The 24370-nt window shown below is 42.1% G+C and overlaps 1 protein-coding gene across 2 annotated transcripts in view; it reads left to right on the top strand.

The window, feature by feature from the left end:
* CELF5 (CUGBP Elav-like family member 5) overlaps positions 1-4940 on the top strand; it is a 73698-nt gene extending 68758 nt beyond the window's left edge. For both annotated transcript variants that reach the window (XM_072110642.1, XM_072110649.1), the window contains exons 11-13: positions 409-552; positions 670-835; positions 917-4940. In XM_072110642.1, coding sequence (XP_071966743.1) covers positions 409-552; positions 670-797 — 272 coding nt within the window. In that variant the 3' untranslated portion in view covers positions 798-835; positions 917-4940. The remainder of the gene's footprint in view (positions 1-408; positions 553-669; positions 836-916) is intronic.
* Positions 4941-24370: the final 19430 nt, after the last annotated feature.

The raw sequence follows: 24370 nt of genomic DNA, 5'->3' as shown, positions 1-24370 counted from the left end.
CTGCAGGACTGTGAAAAATCCATTTATATTCCAGGATTGTAGCTGGTGTACTGCTGTGTTAGATCTCTTCACTACATTGTTCTCATCCTCAGGGGGACTTGTGCTTCGTTGATTGCAAATATCTAAATTAAGCTTACCCATTTTTTATAATTAATCAATTGGGAGGAATATTACTAATAGTATGCAGTATTTTCATTTCTATTTTATTTGCATAAAAAAGTAAAAAAAACAATTCTCAATTTGTGTAAGATGTAGAACTTAACCCTGGAAAATAAGACACAGAAGCAAACCATTTACACACATGTGCATGTGAACCTGCCCCTGAATGTGGCAGGTTCATCTAGCTGTATATTCCTAAAAAGCTCTTAGTCTTAATATGTAACACATTTTGCATTCCTCTCTCCACAGGGCCAGAGGGCTGTAACCTATTTATCTATCATCTGCCCCAGGAGTTTGGAGACAATGAGTTAACACAAATGTTTCTGCCATTTGGTAACATTATATCATCCAAAGTGTTCATGGATCGAGCAACCAATCAGAGCAAGTGTTTTGGTAAGCTCCAATAACATTCCTGCATTTTACTGGGTAGATTGCCTGGCATACAACCATATTGGCGCACATATCTGTCACATTAATCACCGGTTGTGTATATGTGTATTTTCACTACAGGATTTGTCAGTTTTGATAATCCATCCAGTGCTCAAACAGCTATCCAGGCCATGAATGGCTTCCAGATAGGGATGAAAAGGCTGAAAGTCCAACTAAAGAGGCCTAAAGACACAACCCAGCCATACTGACCATCCCTAACCCTAAAAGACCAATTTTGGTCATGCAGGTAGGACTTCATTCCAGAAACATCTGCTAGATTTAGTTCTGATGATATAATAGTAACACAATTCATTCTTCTTTGCTACAGATACACAATGGACCTTTGACCCCTTCCCCTTCAGTCCTTCCCTAGAGGATTGTGGGAAAAGAAGACTTTTACCACTAAACACTCTATCCCACCCCTAAGCCTCATGACCTTTGTCCCTCACCCACACCCAAGGACCAAAAGGTGGCTTTGGGGAGGAGCAGGAAGAACCAAGCTACCTAAACACAAGGTTGTGTCTTGTGAGTGTTCTATGTCTGTCTACTCAATGCCCAGGAGAGACCATCCATAAAGGAACAAAGTCGCACCTGATGACCTCCCACAAATGACCAAATATGTGAGGGGGTACAGGACGATACTCACGTCAGAGACCCTTGGGATGACAACCCTCTCCATAAGAGTGGCTACAGATTTGCAGTGCAAAGAACTATCTGTTTACTTATTTATATGAACATATTTATTTATTCGGGAGGCGCAGTGCAACCTACTAAACCCCTTCCACTGCCAGAGGGCTGATGTGGGATGGTGTTAGACATTGTTATATTTTGCTTTTTAGTTTTTTTTTTTTTTTTCCTTTTTTCACGGAGGACAGGGTGTTCTGGGTGGGCAGGAGTGGAGTACAGCAGAGTTCAAAGCTCATGTTTACAAAACGCCCCACTCACAGGGCATACCCATTTTTCTGCTGCTCATACACCTGGCCCCCCAGAAAAGGGCTTGACTTTTGCATCTGCTCCCAAACCCTACTCTGTGTATTTCAGGATTGAGAAAGAATTAACCTCTCAGTGTTGCTGTGTGAAGAAAATCTGCAGGGTGAACCTGTATCTGCTAACCACGCCTCATTGTGACAACAGATCTACGGTCTACCCTCCTATGATTAAGGGGGAAAATGGTTAACAACAGTATTTGGATTATTAGCTTAATAGAGAATCTTCCTACACAATATTCAGAATTGCATAACAATGCCAAGAATGACACAAATACTTTCCTACTAGGAGAAAACATCTTTCACATAAATTAGTCAATGATTCAGTGGTTATAGGGCTCTGGCAGTACAGGGTTAATGCAATGTTTGGGAGTATCTTTTGGAAAACACCATTAACATTATGTATCATCTTTTTAAATATGCAAAAGCACATTAGATAAACTGTCTTGTAATAGCATAGAATACCTTTTGCAAATTTGGGGGCAAGAATTTTATAATTTTAGAACTTTGCATTAGAATTCCTATTCGAGTATACCTTTTTAGCTGCACTCCTAAGAGCCTATCCTCAATCTTTCAGCTACTAGTGACACCGTGAGGCCCCTTATTCTAATATCTTGATAGGCTGATGTTTCAATAATTAATTCATTTGACATGAAACTACAGTTGTGAACAGCAAAACCAATCGCTACCACAATGTGGCTAGTTTAGTGGGTCACACACTGACCCGTCGCACTCTCAATAATCAATAAACAAAGCAGCAATACATGGTAAGAGTTTAAAAAAAAAAAAAAGGTCTATTAAAATACTATATTTATTAGATATGCCTTAAAATATTCCAATAACCCGGGTGTTGGGCAAAACATTGCCAAAACAAATGGCAATTTGATAGTATGCTAGCAGTCATATATGGAAGGATGAATTGGACTATCATCTGCTGTGTATCTGTGATGCTGTGAGTAACAAACTGACTACCCACCTATACGTTTACTGAGTCTTCAGGAGTTGTAAGACGCCACTTTTTTACCATTTGTTTGGGCAATGTTTTGCCCGACACCCAGGTTATTTGAATATTTTAAGGCATATCTAATAAATATTGTATTTTAATAGACCTTTTTTTGAACTCTTACCATGTATTGCTGCTTTGTTTAATGAACTACAGTTTCAGTGTCTCACTGGCAAATCAGAGTTTGCAAATAATGATTATCTGACTATGTGTAAATTGCCAAATTCATTTGACCACTTGAGTCTGAAAATGATCTGACCTCCTTAGGTGTTTTGAAAGGACAGTTGGTAGAATGCAGGCACTGCAGCACTCTGAGCGCTATACCCTGTTATTTATTTAGTAAGACTTACAATAATTTTGAGATCCGAAGATCTCTGCATCAGAAAACATAGAAACTGTTTATAGAATTGTCCCTTGAATTGTGTTCACTAGAGGAGATGTGAGAGGACACACATGCTCATCAATGGTAGTAGGAGGAAATATTCCTGTAAAATTGTTCCCATCTTAGTAGAATACTTGAGTGCATATGTATTAATACCCAGCTTAATCATCAAGGACTAGAACATGACAGAATCTAAAATCGGAATACAAGCACCAGTTGTTGTCCTTTTATATACCCATTCACCAGTTAGGGGTGAATTAATATAGTCAATGAAATTCCTAATGCATTTTATTCTGACAGCAACTGCAAAGTCTGCTATGTTACTATTCTTTGGAACCACAACAGTCAAGCTGTTTGGTAAATCACGCATCAAACAGCTGTATTTCCTATTCAATGTCAATGCTAACATTAGCAGAAAGTCTAGGATTGCTTAGGGGTCCCTGCTGCGTGGGCTCCACAGCAAAAGCATAGCTGAGGGGAAGATATCATGACTATTGTTCTTCCTGCCCTCTTATCTAATATATAATAAGGCAGGCCACATCATAAATTGGGTGCATGGCCTCACTATAATTGGCTACAGCAGTGGACTGGAGACCATTGTAGTGAGCTTTCACATGAGTTTTCTGACGTGAAAGTTCATAAATCTGGTCAAGGCCAACCCTTTTCCCTGCCCTCATCATAAACAGTTTTTGGAAAGTGGAGAGGGAGGGTGAAAAAACTTTTGTAAAAATCGGATAGAAAAAAATAGGCAAACCAGTGGTTTGTGCCCTTTTCTACGTAAAAAAGGCATTGTCTGACGTATGGCATTTGGTTACAAATATCAAGGAATCCCTAAACAGTTGTAGACAATAGAGAAAATGCAGTGCTATGCTACTACTGCTTTTTGGTGAATAATTGGTGTGTGTTACTTTTTCATTATAAGAATGTAGATGCTGTTGATTTCCCTATCCCCCATAGTCACAGCCAGCTCCAAGAACAAGGGGTCATTGCATCTGTGGTCACATGTAAATACCATTTTTATACTTCAAACATTCCTTCTCTCAGATGTGAAAAGACAAGGCCCTAGTTAAGCACAAAGAAGAATAAGGTGGGGTGGGGGTCTCATCTTCCTCTCTCCATCCTCCAGCATATAACCAGGACTAATTAACAGATATTGTAATGTGGATAGCAGCCTCATAAAGTGCAAGTTTCTTGATGGATCTCCTACTGTAGGCTGAGCACAGCTTCTGCTTACCCACATTTGCTTGTGCAGGGTCTCCGAAAGGCACTAGATGTATATAGATACAAAGATTATATTTGTGCTGCAGAGAAACAGATTACTACTTGTAAACCTTACCACGCTGAGTCGGGCCGCAATCATATTTTGTCTTTAAGAAGCATTACAGGGCCCCTCTCACTGTGAAAAGTGAAACCCTATGAACCCTCTAGGTGCCAGAAGTGTACAGTAATGTGGTGCCAGGAGTGACTTTTGACACAGAAATGAATTTATGCCAGAGTCCACCCCCATATGGTGGAGAACTATGGCTTCGGTCTGCCTTTAATCATGATGAAGAAGTATATAGTGGACTTTTCACAGGAAAGATGAAGCACAGTGTAACCTTGTAATGACTAGATGAACTATCATACTAGGTGGGTTGGGGTTAATGCAGCCAGTTACATAACACTGATGTCTCTTATGATATATCTAAGGCTTGGTTAACTTAAATAGTAGAAAGATTTCAAGATTGCTACCAACATGAGCAGGGAATCTTCAGGGCTGTCAAAGTTTATTAAACATATCTTGTTCTTTTCAGTGCTAAGTTGACATCCGAAGAGAAAGCCACAAATGAAACTGTGCCTCAAATGGACGAGAGCTTTCTCTCTTAACTCGTCCAGGCTGCACATCCACTGGGTGTGTACGAGATTATTTCTGTGGCCGAAATATCCAGGTGTTCAGAAAAGCTGCCGTTTACGAAAGAATTAAAAGATAATTCTTAAGGCTGTGCATCTGTTTGCCTTTTCATAAGAATAATGAACGCTGTCTGTGTATGGCTGCATGTGTGGAGGTGTGACTTTATGTGCATAAAAATATATGTACAATATATCTGAAAACTGTTATCTACTATACAGACTGGTTAGGTCTTCATAACATTTCAGGGGCCGAAAAGATCAACTTGGCTAAAGTTAATTAGCCACAACCTCAATTCTAGTGTTGATCATCTCAAAACATAGTGTTATATGTTCAGAGCAATGTGTCCCTTCTTGGTTCATTGGGAAAATTGCAATATTATTTTCAAAGACTGTGCTGCCATCTAATAATAGGCCTTCTCTAAGGAGCAAACATGCCAAGGCTTATGATGCCATATTTCGATGTGTGTCCTCACCATGGCTTTGTTGCTCTTGCACTGTCCCCTGTACTAGCTCTAGCATACAACATCGGTTATTACTGTTGTTTCTTCAAAGGAATATCACCATCAGAAATAGTTGCTCATCTCTGCCAAAGCCAAAGAATTCACTAAACAGGTAAGATTCAAAGTACGGCAACAAAATGGGACACAATAAGTAGCTCTGCTCAAATTCTCCATTGTTTCAAAGGCTATGCCCAAATTGTTCACTATTCCTATCTGTCTGTGGTAGTTAATATTATCTGCCAATATAAATGTATGCACTGTATAGTTTCATTGTTGTATGCTATCTAGGCACTCAATACTGAATTCAGGGCTAGGCATAAACACAGGCTGTACAGTTATATTATGGACACACTATTAAGTCATATTAGTTGGCACTTAAAGGGCTGGCCATTTAACCTCATGTTTTTTTTGTAATGTGTGCGTAAGTGTGGAGGGCAGGATATCAGGTAATTTACCAATATATATCTATTAAAAGTTCTGCACAGCTTAATTTTAAGTGACAAGTCCTGTATTTCACCTCATTAGCCAGACATTCCTGACCATAAAATGGCTGCATATGGAGGGCCATGTGATCTTTAACCCCTTAGTGACTGATGGAGAAATCCGTATGGGCGGTCACTAAGGGGCCTTAGGCTAGGCCGACGGTTTTCGCTGTCGGCCTAACCTAAGATCTGCATGGGCCCCCCGTGCAGGGAAGAGCAGTGTCCCGGCTGTCTTATGACAGCCAGGACCCTGCTCTAACAGCCCAAACCTGTCACAACATTGACCGCGGGATCTACGTACCTGCAGAGGAAATGGGCTCTCCTCCCTCTCCTCCCGGGATACCGCTCTGCGATCGCAGGGTGCAGTCTTCACAGGTGGGCATCCGGGGACCTAATGAAGGTTTGCCATCGGCATCAGCCTGCCCCTAGCTGGACCGAGTAGTTGCCTGTCAGCCTATGCATCTGCATAGGCTGACACTTCTAATGCACTGAAATACATGGTTATTGCAGTGCATTGGTATGAACCAGTGATCACATGATCAGTAGTTCATACAATAGTATTGTAAAAATTTAAAAAAAAACACAAAAAATTAAAAATAAAATTAATTAAAATTTCCCAAAAGCCACTAACACATATAAAACAATAAACGGAACCCCATTACGGAAAACTGCGCTCATATGCCCAAATCGCCACTTTTGCCGTTTAGCAACACGTTATAAAATGTAATAAAAACTGAGCTAAAGGTCGCACAAGCCCCAAAATGGTAGCAATGAAAACATCAGCTCACCCCAGAAAAAATTACATCTTTGCCAACTCCATACTACTAAGTAGAAAAAAGTTATTGTCAGAATATGGTAAAAGTAGTTATTTGTTTTTCGGTACAAAATGTTTTAATTTTGGTAAAATCTATTAACGAGTAATAAAACGTACATAAATTTGGTATCCCTGCAATTGTCCTGAACCAAAGAATATATTAGAGATGCATTACATTTGCAGTGTACAGTGAATGACGCAAAAAAAGAGCCCACAAGAAAAAGGCGTAAATGCGGGTTCTTGTCAATATTACTGCATTTTGAATTATATTTCCACTTGCTAGTACACGGCAAGGAATATAAAATACCGCCACTAGGAAGTACAATTTATAACGCAGAAAAAAATCCCTCACACAGCTCTGAACATAGAAAAATTTAAAAGTTATTGATTTTTGAAAGTAGGGAGGAATAAACAGAAAGTAAAATGGAAAAAGCCTATCAGTGGCAAGGGGTTAATATGCTGCCTATACCTCATGATAAAAAGTTTACAAATTCTCTGGGATAAGGGTTTGTGGTACCTGAGGCCACGTTCACACTTAGCATTTTGGTTGCGTTTGGAAACGCAATCCAAAGCCTTCACTCATGATCACATATTTTGGTAACATTGTGTTTCCAACACGTTAACTAAACAGGAGGTAAATGCAATTGTACCACAACATGTGATCATAGGTAGAGCCTTTGGATTGCGTTTCAAAACGCAACCAAAATGCCACGTGTGAACGCAGCCTCAGGGGCTCTACAAACGTCATGGCACCTGAAAACCACTTACTCGGAAAAAATTGCCCAATATATTCCTAGATGCATTTTCTACTTTTATTCAGTTAATGTGGGTAAATTTTGCAGATACATGAATATATTAATGATAAGTATTAGTGCATTCCAAATCAAACCTTCATATTGTTTGAATTTCTGTAAAATTCATAAAGGGTTAAAAAGCTTCCTATGTGCTGTTTTGAATAGTTTGAGGTGTGAAGTTAATAGAACGGGGTGATATGTGGTGGTTTTCTTTTAACAGAACTTCCAAAACCCCTATAGCAGTGATGGCAAACCTTTTAGAGACCGAGTGCCCAAACTATAACCAAAATCCACTTACATATACCATGAATTGCCAACATGGCATTTCAAGCAGTAACTTATGGCTACCTGTTATTCAACATCATTCAATTGTATTGGCCCCTGAGGCCACCAATATAGTTGAAAGAAGGTGAGCAAATTGAGACCATCATTGTAGCTTCTCTCCAGGTAGAATAGTGGGTCCAGAAGGATGACCTCCAAAGACAATGTAGTTCTGTCAACACCTTCTCACTTTTCCTACAGGTAAAATTGGGGCGATGGCTTGAGTGCCCACAGAGAGGGCTCCGAGTGCCACCTCTGGCACCCGTGCCATAGGTTTGCCACCACTGCCCTATAGAAATGAAATGGTGCCAAAAATAATTTATTTTATTCTATTATTTCTTCTTTGTGATCTTTCTAGTGTCATAATAAAACACTAAAATGATGCCAACACATATGGTAAATGTTAGTCTTACTACCCAAATTAGTTACAATCAGTTTAAAAAACAGAACATTTTGCAGTTTGAAAATAGCAATTTTTTTCAAAATGTTTACCAAATTCACCTTTTTACATAAATAAATGCTAACTATATCAACCAAAAATTCCCACGAACTTGAAGTATGAAATGTCAAGGGAAAAAAAAACAACAAAAACACTTGGGTAAGATAAAGCCTTCTAAAGTTATTACCGTATAAAGTGACACATGCCGTTTTTCAAAAATAGTCCGTGGTCATCATGGCGCAAATGAGCTTGGTCACTAAGGGGTTGACTGTCTATGAACACTGTACCAGGTCCTTGATCATATATTCATGAATACTATAATGTCCTGGCAGGGACACATTACCAAAAACATAAGGTAAAGTAGGAAACCGCTTTAAAGGGAACCTGTCACCAGGAGAGCCATTTTTTAGCACACACACACCGAGTCCCCACAGAGCATAGTACATACACTGCCAAAATGTTTTTGTATAAAAAATAAGTTTTACAGAAAAAAAAAAAGTTCAATAGTTTTCAATGCCATGTGCTGTGTGACTAGGCACTCGTCACCTGGGAGTGGCTGGAAAGGAGCAATTCCCCCCCCCCTCCACACCCTTGGGAAACTGTTCCTCCATGTGTCCTTTTCAAATATATGAAAACACCCATCACTTGGCTTATCAACGCCCCTTGCTCCTCTACAGCCAATCCCGAGTGATGGGAGTCATTCATTTAGTTGAAAAGGACACATGGAGTAGCAGTTTCCCAAGGGTGAGGGGAAACTGCACCTCTTTAGCCACTCCCAGGTGACAAGTGCTTAGTCACACGTCATATGGTATTGAAAGGTACTATATAACATATCTTTTTTTTTTTTTTTTTTCTAAAACCTTTTTTTTTTTTTTATACAAAAACACTTTGGCAGTGTATGTACTATGCTCTGTGGGGACTGGGGGAGTGCTAAAAATGGTTCTCCTGGTGACAGGTTCCCTTTAAGGCTCCTCATATAATGTTCATCACGCAAAAACAAAACTCAATATTGTGGTGCAGTAAACTAGACTAACTAATAGAAGGTGCAAAGTAGGACTCTCCACGCCACTCGCCATCCAGCATCAGACACAATGATTTTTTTAGTGATTTAAATCCTGGATTCGATCTGTAACTATTACAGGGTCATACAAAGACCTGAGGCTGTCTCGTGTTGACCCATCTATTACTATGTGCAATGTAGGATCAATCAGACAACCTAGGGTTAAATTACCCTAGAGGGGCTGAAAAATAGTAAAAAAATAAAAAGTTAAAAAAATTTAATAAAAAAATCCATAAACATTTAAATCACCCCCTTTCCCTAGAACTGATATAAATAGAAATCCACAGTAAAAATTATAAACAAGTTAAGTGTTGCTGCATCCCAAAATGTCTGATCTAACAATATATAATAACAGTTATTGCTGGCTTTTTACCCTGTAACTGAAAAAAGTCAAAAATGCTACTTTTTTGCCATTTTTCAAAGTATAAAAAATTCTATAAAAAGTGATCAAAAGGCCGTACAGTCCTCAAAATGGCATTGAAAACTTCATCAAAAGTCGCAAAAAATGACACCACACACAGATCCGTACACTGAAGTAAGAAAAAGTTATTGAAGACAGGAGGTTTTAATTTTTATAAGGTTTTATAATGCTTTCATACATTTACAAATGTGGTATCCCCATGATTGTACCGACCCAAAGAATAAAGTAGACCTGTCATTTGGGGCGCAAAGTGAAATCTGTAAAATCCAAGCCCACAAGAAAATGGAGCAAGTACATTTTTTAACCAATTTCACTGCATTTAGAATTTTTTTATTTTTTCCCGCTTCCAAGCACATGGCATGGAATATTCAGTACCATCACTATTAACAAGCCCTCACACAGCTCTGTAAATGGAAGAATGAAGAATTTATAGATTTTTGAAGGTGGGGAGCAAAAAATGGAAACACAAAAATGAAAAAGATACACGTTAAGGGTTTACTACATCTCCCTGAATATCTTTTCAAATTTGTCTTTCTCTACTGCGCAAGCTCAACTCCTCATTCCCAACCCCCTCACTTGCCTTTAGATTGGTCTTCCATTACAGCCTGCCATGTTACTGTATATACCCGAGTATAAGCAGAGGCCCCCAATTTTACCACCAAAAACTGGGAAAACCAATTGACTCTAGTATAAGCCGAGGGTGGGAAATGCTTTGGTCACAGTCTCCCAGTATAAAGCCAGCCAGACAGCCCCCTGTAGTATATAGCCAGTCCCCAGTTTCCCAGCACATAAAAAAATAAGCTTATCCCCCGAACCTTGGCACAGCTCCTTTTCTATCTTCTCTCTGCAGAAAGGGGTCAATGTGCTCTGCCGGCCGGTGCACACTATGATGTAATCGGCAGCTACTTCATAGTGTGCACGTGGAGGCGTCTCTGCTGGCTGTTACAGCAGAGAAAAGACAGAAGAGGAGCCACGCCAAGCATCAGGGACCGCCAGAAGGTTAGTATGTCAGTTAATTTTTTTTATACACTCCCATATAAGCTGAGGTGGGGATTTTCAGCACATTTTTTGCTGAAAAACTCTGCTTATACACAAGTATATACGATACTTCAATATCAGTTACAGCTAACAGTAATTACCATTTACTTTTTCTAGTTAAAAGGCTGCTTTTCCACTTTTGAAGAACAGTATTATGCACTAGTATTTTTAGAACAAGATCAGAAGAAGGAAATAGAGAAAAAATATAATATAAGAATTAGTTTTTCTTGTGCTGCACATTTTAGATGGAAAAACACAGAAAAGGGTAGAATGCAAAAAATTTGGTCCAAACAATAAACACTTCAAAACGCATGAATGGTGCATGTTGCTAATCGCTAGTGTTTCAGTGGAGATGCATCTGCAATCGGGGCAGGCCCTCCTCAGAGCCTTTGAACTGTATTTCCAAATACAATTCAAACACTGCGTGGGAACGCAGCCTGTAAGAAGATCCAGTGTGTTCATCTTTTAAAGAAACTATCATCAGAATATAATGGCCTGTTCTCTAATCAAAGTATTATAAAATGAGACATCACGGAGAACTGATAAAAGAGACCGCAGAGCAGACAAATAATAATGAAGAAACCATAACAGGCAGTCAATGATAATGGAAACCCCCTCTCACCCACCAGAGCAGATGATAATAATAATGGATACCACCTGGGGCACAAGTAATACTGGAGACCCGCAGAGCTATCAAAACAATTTTTTTCAAAATGCTCTCTTATTCTGGACACCGGACCACACTCAAACTTCTTCTCTGATACTTTGCTGGTAATTTGTAAAGTTCCAGCACTCAGAGTGGCGCCTGGGGAGGAAGCATGCCAGCGAGAAGTGAGTACAGCAGACAAGTGTTCACTGGTCCTTGGTGCTGTTCTACACACCTCTGCTCTGGGTCCTGACACCAGCGTATACTTCCTCCAGCAGGAGCAAGAGCAGTACTTACCCTTGAGCAGTATTTACTTGTAAATCGGTTTTGGAAACGCTTAGTGTTCTGTCAGTGACAGGAGAGTATGGCTACAAAGCAGGGCTGGATTATAGGTGGAGCTCTAGGGGCGCAATCCCCGGGGCCCCCACCATTTTGCCCCCCCAGGAGGCCCCCACCAGCTGAGCATATCTGACACTGACTGGTTCCCCTCTCCCTCCCCCGTGATGTCACGAGGCAGAGCCTCCTGTGAAGCCTTCTCTCAGTACAGGAAGTAGAGGAGTTGTGCTGTGACAACAAACTACATATGGAGAAGGGTAAGTGGCTGTATACATGGGGCTGCATGGCTGAGGTGTATGTTACATGGGACTGGGTGTCTGGTGAAGGCTGAGGTATATGTTACATGGGACTGCATGACTGGTGCCAACTGAGGTACACGCTACATGGGACTGCATGTCTGGTGCAGGCTGAGGTGTATGTTACGTGGGACTGCATGGCTGAGGTGTATGTTACATGGGACTGTATGGCTGGTGTGGGATGAGGTGTATGTTACATGTAACATGCAGTCCCATGTAACATCCACCTCAGCCACACAGGTGGCAGCGAGGCGGCTGTATGTAGCTGTGTTATTGGGGGCGAGGAGGCTCCACGTAGGGCCGTGTACTGGGGGCGAGGAGGCTCCACGTAGGGCCGTGTACTGCGGCCGAGGCTCCACGTAGGGCCGTGTACTGCGGCCGAGGCTCCACGTAGGGCCGTGTACTGCGGCCGTAGCTCCACGTAGGGCCGTGTACTGCGGCCGTAGCTCCACGTAGGGCCGTGTACTGCGGCCGTAGCTCCACGTAGGGCCGTGTACTGCGGCCGTAGCTCCACGTAGGGCCGTGTACTGCGGCCGTAGCTCCACGTAGGGCCGTGTACTGCGGCCGTAGCTCCATGTATGACTTGTGCAGTGTGACAGTAGGGTTAGGGTCTGTAGCTGTGTAGTGCGGATGTGACTCCATGTATGAATGTCACAAGACAGATTCTGCAGAATTGTCAGCTCACGGGTAATACAAGCATCTGGTGACTTACAGGTGCCATCTAATTGGACGAGTTGTCTTTCATCTTCTTCTTAGACCTATGCCACCATGTCAGCTGCTACCAGCCACGACTTGTCTCTGCAGGCTAAGCAACACAAAAAATGTAGGTTCTTAACTTTATTACAGTTTCAAATAACAATTCCCAACAGTAGGCAACTTGAAAATGCTGACTCCACTGTATTGAGTATCGTAATAGTGCCATAGTAACAGTACACCCCCCCCCCCAAAGAAGCCATTTAAGTCTCAGGGGCCCCTCCTTGCAATGCAGCCTTTATAGTCATTGCTTCACCCAGTAGCCACTGTAATCACTGCCCTACCACAGCTTCCATCCATAGACCCCTCCCCCACAGCATTCATTTTTTGGGCGCCCCTCTCCTCCCACAGATGCCATCCAGGGCCCTACCTCCCCCAAGACCATCCATTACTGGGCCCCCTTCCCCTCCCAGCATCCATTACTGGGCCCCCTTCCCCTCACAGTATCCATTACTGAGCCCCCTTCCCCTCACATCATCCATTACTGGGCCTCCTTCCCCCAAAGCACCCATTACAGAGCCCCCTCCCCTCACAGCATCCATTACAGGACCCCCCCTTCCCTCACAGTGTCCATTACAGCCCCCCCTCTCCCATAGCATACATTACAGGGCCCCCCTCCCCCATAGCATACATTACAGGGACCCCCTCCCCCATAGCATACATTACAGGGACCCCCTCCCCCATAGCATACATTACAGGGACCCCCTCCCCCATAGCACACATTACAGGCCCCCCCTCCCCCATAGCACACATTACAGGCCCCCCCTCCCCCATAGCACACATTACAGGGCCCCCCTCCCCCATAGCACACATTACAGGGCCCCCCTCCCCCATAGCACACATTACAGCCCCCCCCTCCCCCAAAGCATACATTACAGGGACCCCCTCCCCCATAGCACACATTACAGGGACCCCCTCCCCCATAGCACACATTACAGGGACCCCCTCCCCCATAGCACACATTACAGGGACCCCCTCCCCCATAGCACACATTACAGGGACCCCCTCCTCCATAGCACACATTACAGGGCCCCCCTCCCCTATAGCACACATTACAGGGGCCCCCCCTCCTCCATAGCATACATTACAGCATTACCTGGCCCCTTAAACTTACCTCCTCATCAATGGCTGCTGACTGTCCTGCTCCGCGGGCCCGCCTCCCGACGTCATGCACACTCCGCTATGTGCTTTTGACAGGCGCGCACTTAGACATATGTCGGCAGCTCGCACAATGACGTCATTGTGCGCGACCGTGACGACCGTACCATGTGACCTGCTGCTGACGGAAACAGCGTCCGCCAGCGGCCGATCACTGGCCTTACTAGGCCTATCTGATTGCAAGTGTCCGGACCCAGGGCCCACCGGAGGTTTCACTGGTACTCCAGCGGGCCAGTCCGACGCTGTGTGTATGTATGCTACACTCAGTGGGGGCCTCCACCAGATTTTGCACCCAGGGGCCCCCACCGACCTTAGTCCGGCCCTGCTACAAAGCATCAATGCTTGAGCATGATGAGCATTGAACATGAAATCTATTTCAACATTATAATTCCCTGTAAATTACAGGGAAACCCCATAATACATTGGTACCAAGTCTTTCTGGTACATCACTGTGAGGAATTTTATGTATAATGTCACCCTGCTGGGCCATGAAAGAAAATGTTCTGGAATGACAACATAAGGCAAATAAGGCGAGTTGTTTTCTAATAAGTTTCATTGAGAAATTCTGCTTAGGCTGAATTCACGCAACCATCGGGGGGACGTTTATACGGCCACAAGCTTGCGGCCCTACATAGGTCTCCCATGGACTGCAATGGCCGCACAGAGTGGTACAGTGCAGCACACGTGTGGCAACATACCCTCCGTACAAGGGGGAAAAGATAGGACATGTCCTATAATTTCCTGTGTTACGGCGCCATGCATCACTATGGAGAGGGGAGGGGTAACTCTACTTCCTCTCCATCGCCGCAAACGTATGCCCGTCAGGCGGTATGAATGCATCCTTAGTTTGTAAAGAAACAGGCTGAAATGTGTCCATTAGTCACACGTTGCTAGGGCAAAGCTGTCTACAGGATTGAAGACAAGTCTCTCTATCTTCTCCTGTTTGTTACACAGCTGTGAGTGCAAACCCTTCCTGCTCTCTCCCTGGTTGCAGTATGCTATGAGCAGTATTTTCAAAGATCAAGCTGTAAGTGAAGGGGCTAATCCTCAGCCAGAGCTGTTTAACATACGGATATGAGTATGCAGCCTCCATAGACACCTCCTTTTGCTACCTTGAAAGGCAGCCCCCTTAACATCAAGTATGATTTACAAGAAGTCTAAAAATATGATGTGGGATTAAGCCAAACCAGTATATCTATTCCATATGGAACAGACTCCCAACTGTATACAGCACTGTTTCGACCTGATTGGATCTCCTCAGTACAGCGTAGGGAACTGATTTGGCTATGTGAGAGGCTATTGACTAGGGACAGACAGTAGGTGATCTCCTTAAGGAGACAATGCCAATTAAGGCCACCTTAAAGGCGTGTGGAGACTTAAAGCCATAATGCTCCACTAGGGAATTCTGGGAAGAATGCAAATAAGTTTTCCAAGGTGTTAAATGGAAAACAATACCTCCTTTTGCTACCTTGAAAGGCAGCCCCCTTAACATCAAGTATGACTTACAAGAAGTCTAAAAATATGATGTGGGATTAAGCCAAACCAGTATATCTATTCCATATGTCTACAGTTGGGAGTCTGTTCCATATGGAATAGATATACTGGTTTGGCTTAATCCCACATCATATTTTTAGACTTCTTGTAAGTCATACTTGATGTTAAGGGGGCTGCCTTTCAAGGTAGCAAAAGGAGGTATTGTTTTCCATTTAACACCTTGGAAAACTTATTTGCATTCTTCCCAGAATTCCCTAGTGGAGCATTATGGCTTTAAGTCTCCACACGCCTTAAGGTGGCCTTAATTGGCATTGTCTCCTTAAGGAGATCACCTACTGTCTGCCTACATAGACACGCACTCTACAGGCTGGAATAAAAATCTCTATGGTAGGAAATAGATTGATTTTCTTTACAAACTAAGCACAATTTGTTAACTACATAAAAGTTACAATAATAGTCTCAACCCCAGCCCTAGGTTTGTCTTGTGCCACTGGGGGTCTGGGGTGGCTTCACACCTACATTTGTTGAAATTTGCACATCATAAATATTTCTACTACACCAGGATTACACATGATAGATGTGGAGTAATATGTCTGAAGTGTGAAATGGGGCGGGTTGGCTTACTCCAAAAATAGGTCAAAAATTTGGTGCTAATCCACAGGTTAAAGAATTTGAATAGGAAAAACTAAATGAAGATGCAAATTATTGTAGCTGCATCAGAGTCCTAAACATGACAATTCCCGTCAACAGGTTATGCATGATATTCAATCTCAGGGTCGTAGTGTTAGATAAACTAGAAGCTACAGTTTGTCTGAAGAGCAGTGTTTCAATGATAGATGTAGGGGATATTTATCCCACATATGTCCACCAAAGGGAAAATACAGTGATAAATGGATTCTTAGCATCTTTTTAGACCAGTTGCACACGGGTGGGTTAGTTATAACAAACACACTACATCAAGTGTGTCTCTGGGATTTACTGTCCCGAATGTAGAACTGCTGATCTAAGCTCAGCATCTTGGCTCAGTTCAGGAGTTCCTAAATAACCCTCGGCTTGGTTCAAGACAGTATATTTATTGCAAACCAGTATGAACCACTATAACTATAAAAAAATATAATACTGCATTTACTGTAGTTTTCAGCCTGACCATTGATTGTATTTGAAAAGAACTCCTTTAGTCCAGCGATAACAGATTCCATGTGGATATCAACCTGCAGTGCAAATCCTGAATGCATCATTCAGGTATAGAGAAGCTAAGGCATAGAGCTAATTTATGTTATGTGCCTAATAAACAGTAGTATGGTATGGCAATATATAATATGGGACTGTAATAGAATTTTATAGGAGATAGACAGATGATAGAAGATAAATATGAAAGATGATATAGATTTATAGATGGATGATAGATTTATAGATGCATATATTAAAAGTAGATTATGTATCAACTAGACAGATGATAGAAGATAGAAATGAGAGATATCAGTAGATACGGTAGAAGAGAGATTGATACATAGATAATAGATGGGTACATAGAAGGTATATAGATAAACATATAGGCATAAAGATACAGTACAGACCAAAAGTTTAGACACAGAGTTTCCTGTATTTTCATGACTATAAAAATTGAAGGCATCAAAACTATGAATTAACACATGTGGAATTATATATTTAACAAAAAGATTGTGAAACAACTGAAAATATGTCTTCTGTTCTAGGTTCTTCAAAGTAGCCACCTTTTGCTTTGATTACTGCTTTGCACTTTCTTGGCATTCTCTCGATGAGCTTCAAGAGGTAGTCACCTGAAATGGTCATCCAACAGTCTTGAGTTCCCAGAGATGCTTAGCACTTGTTAGCCCTCTTGCCTTCATTCTGCGGTCCAGCTCACCCTGAACCATCTCGATTGGGTTCAGGTCTGATGACTGTGGAGGCCAGGCCACCTGGCGTAGCACCCCATCAATCTCCTTCTCGGTCAAAGAGCCCTTATACAGCCTGGAGGTGTGTTTGGGGTCATTGTCCTGTTGAAAAATAAATGATGGTACAACTAAACGCAAACCGGAACTGCAAGATACTGTAGTAAGCATGCTGGTTCAGTATACCTTCAATTTTGAATAAATCCCCAACAGTGTCACAAGCAAAGCACTCCCACACCATCACACCTCCTTCTCCATGCTTCATGGTGGGAATCAGCCATGTGAAGTCCATTCGTTCACATTTTCTACGTCACACAAAGACACGGTGGTTGGAACCAAAGATCTCAAATTTGGACTCCTAAGACCAAAGCATAGATTTCCACTGGTCTAATGTCCATTCCTTGTGTTCTTTAGTCAAAACAAGTCTCTTCTGCTTGTTGCCTGTCCTTAGCAGTGGTTTACTAGCAGCTATTTTACCATGAAGGCTGCTGCACAGTCTCCTCTTAACAGTGACCTGGTCTCTAATCTCAGCTGCTGTTAACCTTGGATTTCTGAGGCTGGTGACTCTAATTAACTTAATTCTCCACAGGGCGGTCCTCATATGAGCAAATTTCTTTTGTAGCGCTTGATGGTTTTTGCAACTGCACTTGGGGACACTTTCAAAGTTTTCCAAATTTTTTGGACCGACTGGCCTTCTTTTCTTAAAGTAACGATGGCCACTAATTTTTCTTGCTTTTTTCTAGCCATGTATCCACCTGACTTCTGCACAACACAAATGATGGTCACAACCCCATTTATAAGGCAAGAAATCCCACTTATTAAACCTGACAGGGCACACCTGTGATGTGAAGACCATTTCTGGTGACTACCTCTTGAAGCTCATCAAGAGAATGCCCAGAGGGTGCAAAGCAGCAATCAAAGCAAAAGGTGGCTTCTTTGAAGAAACTAGAATATAAGACACATTTTCTCTCAAGCACATAATTCCACATGTGTTGATTCATAGTTTTGATGCCTTCATTGTGAATCTACAATTTTTATAGTCATGAAAATACAGAAAACTCTTTTAATGAAGGTGTGTCCAAACTTTTGGTTTGTACAGTAGATAGATAAATAATTAGAGACAGGTAAGAAATTATAGAAGATAGATAACTAGACAGATGATAGATATATAGACAGAAGATAGATGATTAGCATCTTTACCCATATAAGTATAAGTTTTATAGTTATATGGTATGGATCCAGCGGTTCACATTGGCACCAATGACAAAGTAAGAGTTAAGTGGAAGGTCCTTAAAAATTATTTCAGTTATTTATGGCATAAGCTCTGGACAAAGACCTCAATGGTAGTCTTCTGTGAAATACTACCTGTACCACGTGCCACACCAGAAAGGCAGCGGGAGATCAGGGAGGCAAATAATTGGCTCAAAAGTTTGTATAGGAAGGAATGCCTTGTGGGCTGACTTTGCTGTCGGCTATAGATTCTACAGTAGGGATGGGCTGCACCTCAATAGGGAAGGTGCAGCTGTTATGGCTAGAAGGTTGGAGGAGTGATTAAACTAGAGACTTGGGTGACGGCAACTACACTTGTGCAGGGCAAGAAGACAGTGTAGATAGAGAGCTGGGAAGAGTAATAGTCCATGGGGGAAGAGGGAGTTGAGATAAGATCATGGAATAAGAACCAAAGGAATAGGGATAGGGAAAACCATATAAAGTGCATGTACACTAATGCCAGATGGAGGATCTGAAAGTCTTCATGTTGGTGGGCAAATATGATATTGTGGGTATCAGTGAGACATGGCTGGACAGTAGCTATGACTGGGCTGTTACTGTAGCTGGTTATAGTCTTTTTAGAAATGATCGTATAAATAAAAAAGGGGGAGGGTTTGTTTATATGTGAAACATAAATAAAGATATGGAGTCCCTATGGGTGGAGATAAGGGGAGCGGAAAATAATAATGTTATAAGGTTTTAAATAAAATGGCGGGATCAGAGGAAATGCTTATAAGTTAAATGGATGCTGCTTCAAAGCAAGGTGAAGTACTTATCATGCAGAACTTTAATTATCCCGATAATGAATAGGGGAAGAACCTGCAGTTCCTTCAAAGGTAGCAGGTTTTTGTCAACAACAAAAGACAATTACTAGAGATGAGCGAGCACTAAAAAGCATGAAATCTGCCATATGCGCCAGCGTCCCAAATGGCGACCGAATATTGAGGGGCGGCCGTCGCCATGAGGTTGCGAAAGGCCTCGGTCTCTACCAGCCTATAGGGCAGCATTTCCAGGCTGAGTAATTTGGAGATGTGGACGTTGAGGGCTTGGGCGTGTGGGTGGGTTGCACTGTATTTCCTCTTGCGCTCCAGCATGTGGGGTATAGACAGCTGAACACTGCGCATGGAGACATTGGTGGACGCTGTGAAGGATCGTGGAGGCGAAGGTGTGGTTTTCGAGCGGGAGGTGTTTGTGCCGGGGTCCTGGGAAGTGGGCTGACTAGCAGAGGCAGCAAATGACACAGGGAAAGGAGCAGTGGTGGGTCCGGCCTTGGTTCCATTGAGTGGGGTGTTTAGCATTCATATGCCTGCGCATACTGGTGGTGGTTACGCTAGTAGTGGTGGAACCCCTGCTGATCCTGGTGTGGCACAGGTTGCACACCACAGTCCGTCGGTTATCCGCTGTTTCTTTAAAGAACCTCCAGACTTCCGAAAATCTAGCCCTCGCCACGGGAGCTACACTACTTGAAACATTTGGCGCTGATGCACCAGCTCTGGCCCTGCCTCTCCGTCTGGCCCCACCACTGCCTCTTCCAACCTGTTCTCGTATAGGACTCGCCCCCGTCTCACAAGCACCGTCTTCACCCGGCCTATCAACCCAGCTTGGGTCTGTCACCTCATCATCCTCCGATCCCTCAGTCTGCTCCCCCCCTTGGACTTCCTGCCCTGACAACTTCACCACTGTCTGACAACCATGTCTCCTCATCGTCCGACACCTCTTTACCCACTTCTTCCACTACGTCAAGAATGTCATCATGACCCACAGACTGCGCCCGGTGGAAAATCTGGGCATCGGGAAAGAGCTCAGCAGCAACTGGACAAGTGGTTTGTGACTCTGGGAAGGGTCCAGAAAACTGTTCCTCAGAGTATGCCAGCTCAAATGCCAAATTTTCCTGGGAGGGGGCAGACTGGGGGGAAGGAGGTTGAGGTGAAAGAGCTGGAGGAGTGCTCACTTGGGTAACATGGGTGGACTGCATGGAAGACTGACTGGTGGACAAATTAGTTGAATTAGTTGAAGCACCCAAAAAAATGTGACTTTAAAAAAAAAAATATTCTAAAAAGGCCTGTGAGAAATTGCGCTTCATAGTGATGGTATTGAATATTCCATGCCGTGTACTGGGAAGTGGGGAAAAAAAATTCCAAATGCAGTGAAAATGGTGAAAAAACGCATTTGCGCATTTTATGGCTTTCACTGTACGCCCAAACAACATGTCTACTTTTTAGTATCACGGGGATACTAAATTTGTATAGGTTTTATAATATTTACAAAAATTAAAACCTCCTGTAGAAAAATTTTGGGGGGATTTTGCCATCTTCTGCTGCTAATAACTTTTTCATACTTTGGTGTAGGAGCTGTGGGTGGTGTCCTTTTTTGAGCGACTTTTGATGACATTTTCAATGCTATCATTTTAGAACTATACAACCGTTTAATCACTTTTTATAGAATTCTTTATATTTTTCAAAATGGCAAAAAGTGCCATTTTCGACTTTGGGTGCTATTTTCTGTTAGGGGGTTAAACGCAGTGAAAAACCGCTATTATATTTTGACATATTGGCCATTTTTGGATGCGGCAATACCTAATGTGTTTATGATTATTACTGTTTATTTATATTTATATGACTTCTAGGGAAAGGGGGGTGATTAATATTTTTATGGTTTTTTTAATTATAATTTTTTTTTATTTTTACTATTTTTCAGACTCCCTAGGGTACTTTAACCCTAGGTTGTCTGATCGATCCTACTACAGTATGGCAGTATATGGGGATTTTCCTCCTGATTCATTATAATGTGAAATTAGCCCTTTGCCGGCGGGCGATCGTGGGCATAATGCAATATGCAGCAAAGACTTACCGGCTATGGAGAGGGCTCACGGGCTACACCCGACGCGCGCCGTACTATTACGGCACGCATCGGTAAGGAGTTAAAAAGCAAAAGAGAAACAAGAAAAAGTCAATGTGTTTAACTAGTACTGTAAGGAAAGCAATAAGTTAGAAGGATAATGGGTTTAAGGTGCTAAAAATCGTAGGTAGTGATAAGACGTTACAGGAGTATAGAGAGAAAACTAAATTCTGTAAAGCAGAAAAAGGCAAAAATAGAGAATGATAGAAATATTGCTAAGGAGAGAAAAATAATCCCAAATTATTTTTCAAGCATATAAATTATAAGAAACTAAAAACTGCAGAATAACTCTACTGTAACTCTAATGGTCTCTACTGTATTCACCCAGGAAAAATGTAAAATCTCTTTGGAATGTCAACAGTGTAACCCAGGAGGAGGTATGGCGCCGCCTCACAACCACACCCCCGGGTTCTGCATGAACTATGTAATGTGATAGACAGACCATTATTTTAAATATTTGAAGATTCCCTGAGGACTGGTTCTGTTCCACAGGACTGGCGCATAGCAAATGTTGTACCAATATACAAAAAAGGATCAAAAAGCAATCCGGTAAACTACAGACCTGTAAGTCTAACTTCTGTTGTGGGGAAAATATTTGAGGGGTTTCTTAGAGATGCTATCCTGGAGTATCTCACTGTACATAATTTATAACCCAGCATCAGAATGGGTTTATGAGGGATCTGTCCTGTGAGGCTAATCTGATTGGCTTCTATGAGGAGGCAAGTTCCAGACTGGACCTGAGGAAGGCTGTGGATGTTGTATACCTGGACTTTTCCAAGGCATTTGACACTGTGCCGCATAAAAGGTTAGTACATAAAATGAGACTGCTGGGACTAGGGAAAAATCTGTGTAGTTGGGTAATTAATTGGCTTATTGAAAACAGGATAGTCATTGATGGAACATTCTCAGATTGGGTTGACATTACCAGTGGAGTGCCACAGGGGCCAGTATTGGAGCCACTTCTTTTTAATATTTTTTATTAATGACCTTGTAGTGGGTTTACACAGTCAAGTTTAAATGTTTGCAGATAATACTAAGCTTTGTAAAGGAATTAATACTAAGGCCCATTGTATAGCATTACAGAGGGATTTGTGGAAGAAAGTGGGTGGAGAAACAGTTGATGAAGTTTAATGTAGATAAATGTAAAGTTATGCACTTGGGCCATGGAAACATAAAAGGACAATTATGTTCTACAATAACAGTCAATTACTTGGTAAAACTGCAGCTGAAAAAGACTTGGGGTTATTGGTGGATGGTAAACTTAATTTTAGTGACCAGAACCAAGCAGCTGCTGCTAAAGGGAAATAAAATTATGGGGTGTATCAAGATCAATGTATGAATAGATTCTCATGATATGGACATCGTTCTGCCTTTATACAAATCCGTGGTCAGACCACACATGGAATATTGTGTACAGGTTTGGGCACCAGTGTATGAAAAGGACATAGTAGAGCTGGAACGGGTGCTGAAGAGAGCAACCAAGATTATTAGGGGAATGGGGGGATTAGAATACAATGATGGATTACAAAATTTGGGATTATTCAGTTTAGAAAAAAGCTGAGGGGAGACCTCATTTTGATGTATAAATACCTGAACGGGCAGTACAAGGATCTCTCTAAAGATCTTTTTATACCTAGGCCTATGACCAGGACAAGAAGTGGTGGTTCTACCATTGCCATAGACAAAGGTTCTTTACTGTAAGAGCAGTGAGACTGTGGAACTCTCTGCCGCAGGAGGTTGTTTTGGCGGACTCTATGTACATGTTCAAGAGAGGCCTGGTTGCTTTTCTGGTGAGCAAAAATTTCACAGGTTATGGGGAAAAAACATTTGTTTAATTCTTAAAGGGTGGACTAGATGGACTTGCATCTTTTTCCAGCCTTATATACTATGATACTATGACCATGATAACAAGGGGGGGAATAACAAATATTTATCACCATTTTGTGTTATTTTATTTTATGTTATTTTATTTTATACTACTTTTTGAGACACTTTTGCCTTAACTAAGGCAAAAAATAAGCCAAAAATGTCTCACCTGAAACAAATAAGTCTGAAAAAGTAGAAACCAGATAAAGTGGTGATAAACCCCCTCCCACTGATTTTAACTGATCCAAACTCACTCATGTGAAGATGTCCTTAAAGGGGTATTCACAGGAAGGCACGTTTCTTAAATTATAACAAAATAACACATTCTTTAATTCACTGTTATTAACAAAAATACAGTACTTTACAGATATAATTCCAACCTGTCTGTATCAGTCCTGGTGTACAGAATTTCCGATGCCCCTAGACACGACCCTGTAACTTCTGACTTGGGGTTGGGATCGCCATCTTGGATTTCTGTGTGATGACCATGGAGATGTCATGTACAAGCTACAGACAGATATGTTCTTTATCTGCGGCACAGCACAGCAGGAAGGCACATCAGATCTAGTGTGTTGTGGAATAGCAGAGATGTAGGAGTGCTGACTGTCATTGTGTGCAATAGGCATCTAATGAATCTCATCATTTCATTTCTGATCAGTCTCATCTCTCTTTCTAGGTGTCAGATACTAGTACAATGTTTAGAAGCCAGATGAAAGTGTATATAATAATTGTACCTTGATAATGTAACCACACTGTATCTCACAGAACTAGATGGATCACAAGGGGGCAAATTTACTTACCTGGTCCTGTCGCGATCTCCAATTCGGACGATCCGACGAAGATGAAGTCCGGCGTGATTCACGTAGCTTGTGCGCCCCAGTTCCTGTATCTGCCGCTTCCCTGCCGAGGTCCGCCGGCGTTCAGCTTCTTCTTCCCGGTGCTTGTAAGTGTGTGTCTTGCGACACAATTCAATATGTTAAATCCCACGCGTAGTCCCAATCCGTCGGGTTCTCCGACGGCCCGCCC

Source organism: Engystomops pustulosus, chromosome 1, assembly GCF_040894005.1.
Source record: "Engystomops pustulosus chromosome 1, aEngPut4.maternal, whole genome shotgun sequence".
NCBI lineage: Eukaryota > Metazoa > Chordata > Amphibia > Anura > Leptodactylidae > Engystomops > Engystomops pustulosus.
This window is presented reverse-complemented; position numbering and strand designations above follow the sequence as displayed.